Source organism: Idiotropiscis lumnitzeri, chromosome 7 (genome assembly GCF_059441095.1).
Source record: "Idiotropiscis lumnitzeri isolate Australia: NSW breed Sydney's pygmy pipehorse chromosome 7, RoL_Ilum_1.0, whole genome shotgun sequence".
Lineage (NCBI taxonomy): Eukaryota > Metazoa > Chordata > Actinopteri > Syngnathiformes > Syngnathidae > Idiotropiscis > Idiotropiscis lumnitzeri.
Window position 1 is genome coordinate 8,231,527 of NC_142397.1, and position 14,920 is coordinate 8,246,446.

The 14,920-nt window shown below is 41.5% G+C and overlaps 1 protein-coding gene across 4 annotated transcripts in view; it reads left to right on the forward strand.

Annotated features, from left to right (window-relative positions):
- The window catches only part of grik4 (glutamate receptor, ionotropic, kainate 4), a 246,026-nt gene that overhangs the window by 122,276 nt on the left and 108,830 nt on the right, over window positions 1-14,920 (forward strand). For all 4 annotated transcript variants that reach the window (XM_088300430.1, XM_088300429.1, XM_088300432.1 and 1 more), the window contains 2 exons: window positions 7,047-7,211; window positions 12,612-12,709. In XM_088300430.1, coding sequence (XP_088156556.1) covers window positions 7,047-7,211; window positions 12,612-12,709 — 263 coding nt within the window. The remainder of the gene's footprint in view (window positions 1-7,046; window positions 7,212-12,611; window positions 12,710-14,920) is intronic.

Below are 14,920 nucleotides of genomic sequence, written 5' to 3' on the forward strand. Positions count from 1 at the left end.
GCAAGGAGAGCGCCACTGCCAACTACTGGAGTGGATGTGCAATTACACTTATTGTTGTACAGCGAAAAAAAAAAAAGCATGTTCCTTAGGGTCACACGCGCCCTCGTTAACATCACAGAATCCCCGCCCCACTAGTTGAGAACCACTGGCCCACATCACATTATGCTTTGGTTGAAATTGCGACCCAGATTTTAACTTTCCAACCACTTTCTCAGAATCACATTTAATTTTTCCTACTCCCACTCTCATAAATGAGCCGGCCCCCAATCATCAACCGTTTTTCTACGTTAAATTCATCTCGTAATTTATTTAACTGAAAAAATGCTTACTTAACTGATCCGAGAGGGGATGTATACAATAATCGTTTTTATTCCTCGTTGGGATTATATTAAGCACGCATTGTTGCAGCGCCAGCAAGGTTATGATCTGGAGCTAATTGAAGAGGTATCACCCTTGCCGTCGCAAAGGTACACTAATGCTACTAATGTCCTTTTACGTTCTACTTCCCCCACTCATCTGCTCCGTCTCCAAATGAAAAGTCTCCGTCCGACTCCGCCATCTATCCTGACCCGCTGACATAGAAATTCCCTGCGCGTTTTGTGTCTGCCCGCTGCAGTGTGTCGAGGGCTTTGGTGAAGCGCAATCCCTCGGCTGTCTTTGCATGACAACCATCGCTCACTCAACGCTTGCGCCGCTGTCAAATGAAAGCCCTTCCTTCTCCATGTCAGAATTCTTGCAAAGGCATGGAAGCGGATTAGTTCCAAAAAAATGAGTGTTGGTTTCGGCTCAGCTGATTTAATTTCTTTTTTTTTTTTTTCCTTTTGCATTGATTAATTACTTTCAGAGTATTCCGGGGCTTTGAGATTGGCATAGTGTCGCAGCAGACGAGACTGACGTGTTGCTGATGGTGTGGAATTTTGTATGGCTTGTGTGTCGTGGATTCACTCACGGGGGCAGTGGAGTGGGCGGGCTGCTGCCATCCGGACGGCTCACGTCTGCGTGACCTGACTTGTTTAGAAAACGCCTGCCAGACTGTTTGATGTCACACTCTTTCCACCTCGAGAACTTTTCATTTTTTTCCAGGTCGTTTATTGCAGGATTACTTGCCGCCACCTCTCGATGAATATTTGCAGTTCATTGCAACCGATGAACAGTCAACACGTCGTCGTTGTGTCACATGTGCGTCGTCTTTGTCCCCTTTTTTTTGTGTGTGTGTGTGTGCATGAGTGTGTTGTAAGATTTTGTTTGATTTCTGTTATCGCCCGCAATTTGTCTTATTTGACACCTGCCACTCCTTGTGTGACCTGGCGACGCCCATTTCATCAATTTGAGTGCTCGCCTGCCAGCTGCACCACTGGCGCTTTTTACGCTTTGTGGATGTCCTGTAATCACACTGACATTGTCGCAGCGACCCGAGTGGAGTCATTCTGCAAACATTTGAGGATTGCATTTTGCCTTTAACTTAAAAATCAGTCAGAAAGTCTTGGGTTTGAATCCCAGTTTTGACATTCCTTGGAGAAATTAGATTTTTTTTTTTCCCCTTTTGCGTTATCGGGCGAATGTAAGGACAGACAACGATCTACGTCTGCGTTACTGTTACTCAATGTGGGATTTGGTTATCATGTCGTACTCGAGTTTTTCAGAATGAAATAAAAATTCATCAGTCTCCAGCAGAGGTGGATGGACCACTATTATGTCATCTATGGCAGAAGTCCCCAACCACTGGTCCGCGGGCCACTTTGGACCGGACTGTACAGATGAAAGAACAAAAATTTGCGGTACTTCTGGCATGTTTATTATTTGAGGCTCAGAAATATCCTATTTTGGAAAGTGACCGGCTTCTCTCCGTTACTTCGTTACGCCGTCATTATATGACACGACACACGTCTCCGGCGTTAGTGGCTACGACTGGCTAGCAGCTAGCTGTTAGCATTAGCATACAAGTGCTCATGGCTTCCCAAGAACAGTTGCTGATCCGCAAAAGTTCTGGACTTGTATGAACCGGTCCGTGGCGGAAAAATGGTTGGCGGATATCTGATCTAACACATTATTCTGCATAATAAAGCAGAGACATCCGGACATGAGTGCAGAATATTCCGAAAACAACTCTCCCATCCTGTTAAAAAAAAAAAATCCTGATCAAAATTTAACATTCATGAATGTTTGTTGTCATCATTCCAACAGCAGTTATTGTATTGTATTCCCCCTGTGATGAAGCGATTCTGATTGCTTCTCGCAAACAATTTAAATGCCAGCGCAGTCCATCTTTTCGCATAGTCCGTTTGCACGGATTGTGTTCCGTACGTTCTGTGACGACAAGAAGTCAATTTCTTGCCACCTCGTCTTGTGAGAACAAGTTTTTATAATTATGTAAGGCACTCCACGCGCTTCCTCCATGCAGTCGTGCGCACCACGGGGTTTGGGGAAGAGCTTGATTTAAAAAAAAAAAAAATTTAAAAAAAAAGGAGGAACGCTTAATTTCATTTTCTGTGCCGTCACACAAGTAGGATGTCTGGCTTTTTGTTGGTTCGTGTGCTGCGGTGTAAGCAGGACTGAGTGATGAGGTAGTAATGCGGTTTTATTTTTTTACTCGTCAGACAAAAAAAAATCAATATATTGATTTGAATCAATTTTCTTTGTCACAGCCCGATATGGATTCATAAAAGCATATTTCGATACTTTTAATAATGTCTTGTAAATTTCCATGACGTCACGTGAGATCTTGTCACTAAAAAGCGAAAGTAGCGTATCAAAATGAAATGTCAGAAGCAGTGAAGTCAGCGCCAACAAGCATGAAAGCAGATGGATTGATTGTTTTGATCAGGTCATGTTCATGAAAGTGTCATTGAATCTTTTAACTGCATTGGCTTCAATTCTTAATGTAAATATGATGTTGTTGTCGTTTTTTTTTACATTTAAAGCAAGAAGTTTGTCCTAATTGCAGCATTGGTTCTTCTGAGAATGCCTTCCATACGAAAATAAAATGAGTACTGCGTGAAATCCTTGATTGAATCGAAAATCAATCAAAGTGAATCGAATCGAATCGAATCAGGCCGTTGTGTATGGAATCTAATCGATTTTGGACATTTTGACTTGATACCCAGCCATACTCATACTTGACTCATTGACGGACATTTTTACATTTCTGCACTAGTGAGGGGTAAATGAAGCTTCAAATCTGCTTCATGAACAAACCAGTTGTAGTATTTTTGGACTCGTGTAGATGGCACTTAAACGTTAAACCACTTTAAACCAACAGTGCCATCTAGAGGACTCAAATACAACAACAGTTTCATGATGCAAATTTGAAGCTTCATTTTCCCATCATACTCTGCACTCCTCATTGTTAATATTTTCTTGGACTTGAATACTAAATGTGACTGAAAAAAAGAAAGAAAAAACAAACAAAACAGTTACCTGTGAATAAAACATGACCTGAGGAGAAAATCCATTTCCAATGAAAGTCATGACAATAACATATTCAAAGTTCTTTGTTCAAAGGTCAAGTCCGTGTGAACTCTCCACCATTTTCCACGGCGCTTAATGGCTTTTATCCCCATCGACACCCGAGAGCACTTGGTCATTAAGTACAAGGTAGAGTCGGCTTCAACTAGTTCATTCGATCCGCATTTAGTACTGATGGACGTCTCGGTTGATGGGCGATTCCTCAAAAGGGTAATGACTTTCTTACCCTTGACTGACACATAACTGGAACTTCTTCAACTGAGAGCTCGCACGACGCATCGCCTAAGCCGCGGCGAGAGTGGAGGTGCATCTTTCTCTTTTTCACCGTTAAGAGGCGACGCAACGTCGCACAGCACGAACTCCTGACGCCGTTTGATCTGTGAACGCCTCGTTTATGACGTTCAATTTGCACTTAAAATAAATATTCCGTTTGCCGTTTTTGGCTGAATTGTCAAGGAGCACATAGAAGACTTATTTTGTTTGACGCTTTTATTGCGGCTGTTGTTTGGTCCAAACATGCTGATGTCAATGAGTTCTGAATAAAATTTTGACAGAAATGGGCTCGATCGGGTTTGAATATTTCCAACAGGGGTGTGCACATGAAACATTTTTATTCCGCTCAGGTTTTTAATCTGAATAAATGTGCACATGCAAATTGGCTCTGTGATGCCATCTGCTGGAGGAAAGTGGTAGCGTCACTTTTGCTTTTTGAAAAATTGGGAAAGTGGATTCTGCTTTGCCATTGATTTATTCCAGGGGTTCTCAAAGAGTGAGGCGGGCCCCCCTGGGGCGCGTGGGACCCTGGGGAACATGCTTTTTTCCCCCGTCGTATTACAATAAAATGTAATTGCACATCCACTCCTGTAGTTGGCAGTGGCACTCTCCTTGCCCATTATGCGCAGCGAGTATTAACTTTTGTTTTACAACGAAAATGCTATTATTGCAATGGAGAGTGGGTGGTGGTGGGGGGCGAATTATTTTCTTCTTGCTGGGGGGCGGAACAGAACATAAATGAGAAGCACTGATATATTGAATATTAGCAAATCAAATCCTGATAGTTGAGTGAGTCCATTTTTATTTTATTTTTTTTTGCACACCCTTAAATATTCGGCTGCAACCAACAGATCTCAAAACTCCAAAGTAGATGTGCTCCAATTCCATAACACTCTACCACAACTCCTGACTACTGCTTTCCTTTTACGTTTTGCCGCACTGGTGCGACGTCACGCTACTCATGCATGCAGCTGATGCCGCTTTTGGCATCCCACCTGTTGACAAGCCCACACCAGATCGGAGGCTAACCTTCCCAAACTGCACCCTCGCGAACCCACCTGAACTCTCGTCGTTTGCCGGCGCGCATAAAATTGCGATGCAGTAATTGCACTGCACCGCGCCATAAAGGCTCCCCGTCCACCCCATTGAACTATTATTGCGGCTGAAAAAGTTGATTTGCTTTATAGTTTGGTGCCGTTTAATGCTCAAAGGGTGTGCGTTCCGTCGCAAATCAGCCAGGCGTGCCTGTTTACAAAAGGATCGCATCTGTGAGAGACACTAATAGACCTCCTAAGATCACATTCTGCTGCTTTGCGCTCTCGGAGGAATCGTTTTTTTAAATGTCTGTTGTCACAAAGACTTTCTTCCACGGTCCACAGCCTTAGCACACCCCTCCGGCAAACTCATTGATTGCCTCCGCTGGATCAAGGGCCAGCTCGTGTTTTCCCCATGTATGAAATCAGTCTTCCTTGTTTGCCAGCTGTCACATCGACCCGCCCTTAATGTCCGGGCCATGTCACAATTCAAAGTTTCATTTAACAAACACGCGCCGACTAGTCTGGATAGATCAGCGACATGCATCCAAACGCGTGCAGTGTGCCATTTTCTGACTCAACGTGGCTGGCGGCAGTGGGGGTGAGGGGGGGGTGGGGGGGTGATATCACACATTTTGTTCTTGTCAAAGAAATTTAGCACTAATGAGATGAGGAAAAGCAGGAGGGGGAAAAACTAATTTGAGTCAAGATCACATGCGTTCCATTACGCTTATCGAGACCTGATGCTCATTTTTGTGCGGCCAACAAAAGGCCGTGGGTGGGCACAGACTGTAAAGACAAATATCTCAGACGAGAATGCCCCCCCGAGGTCGTGCAAACGTTGGGATAAATCCGACAAAGCACAGCACGATAGAAAATTACCTTTTGGTGTAGGATTAATTATCAGGAAAGAAGTGGACTCTACGTTCTTGCTGTGGTGGAATGAGGTTGTTGTGTTAACTCCTTCACTGCCATTGACGGGTATAGAAGCCAAAAAAAGTGCATTCATTTGACCTGGGCTGGAGTTTTACTTGAACCTAAATCAGGTGTGGGCAAATTACGGCCCGGGGGACCACATGCGGCCCGTCAAATGTTTTAATCCGGCCCGCCGAACTTAAAAAAAAAAAAAATGAATGCAACCGACTAGTCAGAGGTTAAAAGCCACAATTTGTACTTTTTTACTTCAAACACGTGCGCACTTATCAACCCTCGAGCTCCCTTTTGAATGTGTTGACGGATTCCCCGTCATTGTACGGCTTTTTAGGCCATGTTGAGAAGAGTGCGTTATAAATTTTGGAAACCAAACTTTTATGCCTTAACGCACATGAACTTAAGTGGCGCCGATTTTAAGCCTTGAAATGGGATAATGATCACTGGCGGAGCGAAAGGGGGGGGGGGGCTCAGGCGGACTTACCCCCCAAAAATGTGCTTGGACGTCCCCAGTGCGGGGCCAGTTTTTTTTTTCTGTTTTTTTTTGGGCCTCACAGTTCAGAGGTGTATTACAAAGCTTTAATTTTGTTAACGGCGGACTACTTAAGAGTATATGGAACGTTTTGATGATCATATTTAATTTTTTTTTTTTACGTTCACTATTATGCAATACTGCGGTTGCCTAGCAACCAATTCAAGGTGGACCACCCGAGCACCACTGCAATAGGCTGCGGCACACTTGCGATGTGAAGATAAACGCTTTGGAAAGTGGATGGATTTATAATAATATGCAATGCATTTAAACTTGTAGCTAAATGTTATTTACTTTTCATATGAAAGACATTTTTCTTGTCAATGCACGCGAACAAAGAGAAATGCGCACGTTTGTTCACGAGTTGAAAAGCACATCCTCCACTATTCCAAAAACACAATGCATGCACAATCTAGACTACTTTCTAGAAGTTCATAAAAATTACTTTTAGGTCCTTTAGAGACTTTATTGGAACACTTTGTTGTTGTTTTTTTTTTTTTTTTTCCCCTCAGTGTAGTGCCGCTTGAGTAACTGGAGTGCCTTCATTGCTGAATTGTCAGCTTTAGATTTTAACAGTCAAGTAAAAAACAAAAAAACAAAAAAGGCTAAACATTTGAAACCTTTTATCAAACCTTGGTTATTTCTCGTGAAAAGCCAACAAAATGTCACCAAAGTACCTTTGAGATAAATTCGCCGCACTTTCCGAGCCACGTAAGTGGTGCGGAAACGACGTCAATCAAATAAAATGTCAGTGCAATTTGAGGTCTTGTGGCTTCTTTGAATTCAATATCGCCCTTGTCTGTCTTGTGCAGCTGCCATCCTTGATGACCCGATGGAGTGCAGCAGAGGCGAGCGTCTGGCCATCACGCTGGCCAAAGACAGCATCAACAGGAGCAGCAATCGCTCCGTCACCGGGAAGCTGGAGGTGGACATCTTTGAGCTGCTCAGAGACAGTGAATACGAAATGGGAGAAACAAGTGAGTACGAGTGAGCAGCGTGGGCAAAAAATGGTGACTATAGTTTGGGAATTTCAATCCAAGTCATTTTGTGTTTTTAAGTACCGCATTTTCCGGGCCATAGGGCGCTCTTTAAAGTCCCTAATCTTCCCCAAAACAAACAAAGCGCCTTGTGAAGCGACTGCGCTCATTATATGGACTAAGCATCACTCGCGACCATCAACCCTTTTACTCATTGGGCTGTTCGGAGTGCATGTTAGCACACCCTGCTGGACAAAGTCTGAGTCATCAATGCTTCTAATTGACCGTGACTTATACATTATGTGACTATGGTGTTTGGGTGATGGTGTAGGAGAAAGCTGGACAAAAGGGCAGCTGTCCACAATGTTGTAGTCTGTCTTATCGTTTATGTTATTGCAAGCAACAAACGTCCCAGGTTTAGACAACAGACTGCAAAAAGCCCAAAGCACAACGGCACATCTCCCTAAACAGCCATGTGATTGGCTGAGTGTGAGTGGCTCCCAAGAAGCCATTGCTATAATCTTTTTGTGTTATTTTGTATTTCTTTTGGGTATATAGATGGCATGAGAGATACATGTTTTGTGTTAATCTTATTTCTTTGTTTCATTGTTTGCTTGTATGCTGAGTTTTTTTTTTGGTTTTGATTTGAAACCGTGACTCTAAGGAGTGTGGTGACCAGTGAAGTCCCTCCCCTGACGTTGTCTAGTAGACTATTGCCAAGACACCTTTTATTGGTTAGAGTCATTGTTATTGGCAGTTGAGCTAGCGCCTTGTAGTGCGGCGCGCCTAGTATATGCATTAAATACGGAAATAGCACCCTCAACTGGTGTTGCGCCCTTTGATGCAGCGCGTCTTGTGGCCGTAAAAATACGGTAGGTTTCAGGGCAGCTATGTTAGTTTTTATTGGTTTTAGTTTTCGTTTTGTTTTTTTCAAAACCACTTTGTTTTAGGTTAGGTTTGTTTTAGTTTAGTTTTACAATACAAATGTATTAATATAGCGCATTTAGTTTAGTTTTAGGTTTAGCTTTAGGTTTGGCTTTAGTTTATTTTTAGTTTTGTTTTAGTTTAGATTTACAATACAATACAAATGTATTAATGTGGCGCATTTAATTTAGTTTTAGGTTTAGGATTAGGTTTAGCTTTTGTTTTATTTTATTTTAGATTTAGTTTTAGTTTAGTTTTACAAAACAATACAATACAAATGTATTAATATAGTAGATAATATAATATAATATAATATATATATATACATATTTGTTAAATATAAAGACAGCAGTAAACGAAGGCGCTTTCTTCTGGTGTGTGACAACGTACAACAACAACATAACGCGTAATTATTTGCTTGAAAAACACTTCTAAGCCTTATATAGAAAACAGTGAAATGAAAAAGTTTCAAAACAGGCCTCTGGGGAACGAGAATACGTCTACAACGTCTCCTCCTAAAGGGGAAGATATTGAATTCAAATGATGTGAAATAATGTATATGTTTCTCGGTTGACATTTCGCAAATACCGCACAATATTCAATTTGCCATCCTCTTCTGGTATTTTAATTTGAAAGTATCTGGAATCAATACCACATGACTTGGAGAGATGCATTATGCTGTGACTGTAATCCGCCATGACTGCAACGTATGTGCATTGATTTTCCACATGAATCTTTTCGACTCTCGCTGACGCAGCTTCGGCGGGCACCGTCGATGAAAACACGGGTTTTTCTTGCATTCGTTTTTTTCGTAACTGGTTTACACAGCGGGAGGGACGAGCTGGGGAGTTGTAAATACTTTTCACGCGTGTTACGATGAAGCAGGTGGGTGTGCCAGGTTTGTCTGTGTATACTTGGCAAATGTTTTGTGTCTGACAGGATGCACAATTAGAGGGAGAAATTGGATTAGGGATGGTTGAGTGGCCGCGGTGAGATGGAAATATCACAGAGGGAGCCGTACCTGATGTAAAAAGTCTTAGCGCTCACCCAACAAATCCTCCCCTGTTGGGAAAGGAAATATGAGGCAAAAGTTAAGGAGGTCATAACAGAATTTGCATTTTCTTGGGCTTTATTTATTTATTTATTTAATAATTTATTTTGTCTTGTAAGACGCTCATCGTACAGACGGAGAACGTGATGATCATCTTAAAATTATAATTGTAAAGTTTTTAGGTGCTCATTCTTCGGAGCAGTGCAATAAATTTACTGCCCTAGTGAAAGCATCGGTGTCTTAGTATCGGAGCATTTATTTTGGGGTCCAAGTACAGATCGGTGCATACCGCCAAAAATACATATAAGAAGACGTATCGACCCTCATCAGCCCGAGTATTTTTACTTCATTTGAGTTTCATTATAAACCTTTCGTAACACTTGTATGACAGTTCAGAATGTTCAAATGTTGCTTCAAACGCTCCCTGTAGAGCTACCAAACGTTTAACGATGCGTCTTGAACTTTTGTGACTTCAAATTACTTTTAAGAGAATTTCTTTTGAACGCGGAGGTCAACCAGCATCACAGACGAGATTGTTTGACTTTGACAGTTCCACCGCAGTTGGCGCTTTGGGAGTCGCATACGGCGTGTGAAGAGGCTCTCGCTCGAGAGCTTTCGAGTAGGGCGCGACAAAAACAACTTCAGTGCACCAGTGAATTACATATTCCAATGAAATCTGGACAAAATGTTGTGTAAAATTATTATTTTTTTTGCATATCTATTTCAATGTTCAATACATGTAATGTTAAAACTGAAAAACTTATTATTTATTTATTTGTTTAAACAGGCACTCATTTGGAACGTGACGGCTCCAATATGTTCCAAAAAAATCTCGGACAGGGTCATATTTGAACACGATTACATCACATTTAACAAAACTCGGGAAGCATTTGGTAATTTTTGTACCCGGAATTAATTCTTGCTTAATGTAAAAATTGAGTTACTCAACCAGCCGGGGCCACAAATTTTCAATTGGAGTCACGTGTGGACTGCTGGCAGGCCAGTCTATTATTTAAACTCATTTACGAGGAAGCCAGAGGGACGCATAAACATGGACGTCCCTGAAAATGACGTCGCTTGGATGCGAGCATATGTTGCTCCAAAATGCGTGCGTACCTTTCAACTTTCAATGGTGCCTTCCCAGATGGGCAAGATGGGCACTAAAACACCTCCATAATATCACAGATGCTGACCTTTGAACTTTTCGCTCACTCCAGATGCTCCTTTTCCTCTTTGGTCCAACAGACATTTTGAAACGTGCACTCGTCAGACCACAAAACACACTTTCCATTACGTGCAGAGATGCGTCCAGATTTTCTTTTGATCAAATGATGGCCCATAGGTGTTGAAATCCCTGAATTCCTTCTGACTTGGCCAACAGTCTCAAACTTGGGGGTTAAACCAGACAGTGATTTTTAAATTGGACGGGCAAATTGGTGCTGTTATTTTGATCCAGCTTTTTTCTCATTTTAGGCAGGCTTCATGAAGCAGTTGTAGTATTTTTGGACTCCTGTAGATGGCAGTCTCTGATCAACATTGGGCTGACTTGGCATTTTTGAAACCCTTTATTTCAACCAACAGTGCCATCTAGAGGCCTCAAAAATACAACAACTGTTTCATGAAGCAAATTTGAAGCTTCATTTTCTCATCACTAGAGACAACCATGCACACCTACTACCTGTGCCTATGGAAGTGTTTCAACATGTTGGCTCGGTCACGTCATTCAATCTGATAATCTGCTCAAGCCATGAACGTGTGTACGGACACGCAAGTGCAAAAGTGCACATGTGCACGTCTTTGCGGGCCCCGCGGGTGACGGAGGGATTACTTATTAATCATTCGATTCACTGCCTTTGGATGCACCACACAGGTCTGAAACGTGTCGTTCTCTTTTGCTTCTTTTACACACACACCCACACACACACATGCACATGCAACATTGTTAATGCTGTGCACCTACCCTAGTAAGCAAAACCATTTTATACAAACACACACACACACATTCAAACTTAACATAGTTCCACTACTTGTGTCTGTCTCGCTTCATTGAGCATAGAAGTTTAATTGGAAGCCAGGGATTATAAACCCACAAGAAACGGTATGAGAGATTAAAATATACGGTCTGTATACATTAGAGAGTAAAAGTCACAATTTTTGTACTCAATCCCCCCGCGCCCCCAAAAAAGGGTAAAGCAAATAAAACATGTATGATGAGTTGATGATGTCATCGTAAATCACCGCCCGTTTCGGTTTTACTGCCTTTCGCTCAGCCATGTCGTCTCCTGATTATCCGTCTCCTCCCGTCTATATGTGTCAGTCTTAGATTGATAACAGCTCTTCACGCAGGCAAAGGTAAAATCTCTGAAGTCTAATCCAATTGGGATGGTGCTTGACAACGGTTCCCGTGAGAGCAAATGCAGTCGTAAAGCATTCAGCGCTCCAATTGTCACCGTAATAAAAGATGGAACTGTGGAGACGGTTTTTAATTCTTCACCGTCGCTGCACAATAACAACACTGACAAAGGAAGAAGGTGAAAGGTCGACTCCGGGGGTGTCCGAACTTTTTTTTTCTTTGAGTGTCGCATACAGAGGATGCAAGAGCCGCTGATTTTATTGAAGACGCTAAAAGCAACCAATCAAACAATGAGAAACTAGTTATTTTGTTTTGAGTTCTTTTTAACACCAGTTAAAGGTGACAAGGAAATTTTTTTTCACCATTTTAGGGTGGCCCAGAGCCCCGTGTTACACTAGAATAGATCCGCCCCTGCCCTGAGCAGATGTCATTCAGAAAATCAAATTTAAATCAGTCAGTTTTTAAAGAAAAATTTAAATAAAATTAAATTATAAAAAATTAAATAGATTTTTTTTTACTTAACAAAATTAAATAAATGAATAATTAAATAAATAAGTACGTACGATACATTAAAAAAAATGGAGATCGACCAGGGTTTTTAAAAATGGTGGAAATTTTTTATTTTTGATTTTATTTTTTTATTTTTTTTAACAATAGAAATATTTACAACAATTAGCAATAGAAATATTTATTTAAAACAAAATATAGCATAACCATGTGTTTTACTTGTTTCACGTAACCTCACTCTCATTAAGACCAAAGATGGAGCTGTCCGTTGTATGTTACTATTTTACATCCAAACCAGCAGGAAACTGCACCAGGCTACTACCTATTCAGTATCTTAGCAACCAGTGCCATATATGGGCATGCTTACGCCGGGCCATCCACGTCCTTGTGGCGACTTGCACCCCACCCACGATGAACATCCCAAAAAAATAAGTGCAGCGGTGCTTACCGGCAACTTTGCTAACAAGACGCCACGCAAAAAAAAGCCAAAGAAAAAGAAAGATGTCATTTCCTTTGACCTTGCTTTGCGTTGATTTAATAATAACGCTCGTCTTTCCTCTCACAGTGTGCCAAATCATGTCTAAAGGGGTGGTGGCTGTCCTCGGTCCTTTTGCCAGTCCAGCCTCCAACTCCATCATCAGTAATATCTGCGGTGAGAAGGAGGTGAGTTGATTTTTTTTTTTTACCTACAAGGTCATGCTTCTCAAATGCAAATTTTGGGATTGAACAAAAAATCCCCCAATGAGGTTTTGTCGAGTGCGTCGGTACACTTGAAGGGTTTTTACCCACCACTTACCTCTGCCGGGAAATTCTCATCATTATAAAAATGAAGTTAATTATGCCGTAATTATGCGTTTCTCTTAGTTCCATTACATCTACGGGCCATCTAATCTGATTAATTTCCTCGCAACCTTTTTTGCCGGCAACCCGAAAGAGACACATTATCATAACCCAAAGAATAGAAATTTTTCCATAATTTTTTTTTTTTTAGAGAATAGTTAGATTATAATTACTTATAATTACTAATTTATGGAGTTGGATGTGACTTCTTGATGCTTTTATTCCCTCAAATTTGGAACCAGTATAATTGTTTTAGGGGCAGCACATTTATAAGGATCAGGGTTCAAATCTCAGTTTAGGCCTTCTTGCGTGTGTGTGTTTTTTTTTTTTTTTTTGTACATATTCCGGCTTCCTCCTACGTTCAAAAAACACGTACGTTATATTGTGACATCCATTTTTAAGCATCAATTTAAGCTGCCCCACAAAGTGCTTACCTCAGTGCCAGTTGTACAGCATCACTTTCAAAACATGTCGCGCAATGAATGCCTCTCTGATTATAATTGCCAAAGTTGGACATAATTGTTTCCAATCTACACCAGAGCGGTTGTAATGGATCGTCTGACGACAAGTGTCCCTAATGAGGTTATAAGAAAATGCATGGTGTGTGAAATGGACTATTTTTTAAATTTAGGTTCATTTGTCTGCTCTCATTGTTCAATTCGTTCATTCCACTTTAAAGCATTGATCTGAAAATGTGTGTGTGCGTGTAAAGAAACTGAGATTGAGTGAGTCTCTCCGTATAAATGTCACTTGATGTGCGTTAGAAAAAAAAAAAAAAAAGTCATAGCGTTATTGACCGACCTTTAGAAATCTTGAAGTACGACTGATTATTGAGATATAAAATGATGGCATGACAAGTAATTTTTTTTTTTGATAAAGCAAAGATTTCCCTCATTTATAATTCAAAGATGACAGAATATAAATTTAGTCAGTCTTGTCGGTGTAGAACACAACCAGCTTTCCTAACCGGGCGCAACTTGTGAGTGGATTGAATTGTTTGCACCTGGTTAAAGGCCTCTACGCGCCAATCTGACGTCAGCCGCCTGTAGCGTCAAGTTAGAAGTCGGCACGTCGGAGCGGAAAATGTCGGAAGCAGACACCGCAAAAGCTAACGGAGACGCCAACTACTCCGGACCTTCTGCGCATGCGTGAGAAGTAGTTCCCCTCCATGCCATCTGGGACGATAGTCAATACGTCGCCTTTGACGGTGATGTCCAATAACGGCAGTCTTTCATGGATGAGAGTGATTCATTTGTCCTTGTGCGCTTCTGTCCAGTCAGCCGTTATGTCCATAGAGGAGATTTGAAAATGAGCCAAGTTGATTCAGTTCTTGACAAATAGCTTTAATTTTCACCGTTTTTCCGCTTTCGTCACTTCCCGGTCCATACGAAAAAATTCATATCCATCTCTGGCTGTCATGACATGACATGCAACAAACATCCATTTTCAGTATGCAGGCAGTGTTTACCGTCCGCAGTCCCGGCTAGATCACGTGCGACAAGCCATGTCTCAGACTGTCAAACGAGCAAACAGACATTGACTGCCTGCTGTTGCAAGTGTCACTTCACATTGATTGTCTGAGCTGACTGCTTTGCAACATCCACTGGGATAATCCGAACGTATATACATTGAAGATGCACAAAGAGGACTTTTCTGTGGACCACATACTGTAGATTGAATGGAACCCCTCCAGATTTTGGCAGTTGGTGGGACAATCGTTGCTAACTGCTCTCTCAATGCCAGCATTGTCTTGATCAGGTTAATGCTGCCTCCAAGAATTGATTAAAAAAAAAATAATAAATCACACGGCTGACATCATGTACCGTCTTCAATGTACTTGAGAGTAAATCGAGAATGCGTCTAAAACTCACTTTATTTTGGCGTCTGACTTTTTATTTGGGTTAGATAAGTTTTAAATCCAACTCAGAGATTTGTTTCTCAATTCATAATGGGTGCTTGAAGATAATTGCTGAAAACGTTTGCAAGGCCTGACCAGTCCTGAATTGTGGAGCTATAGCCTGAAAGTCATTTTTC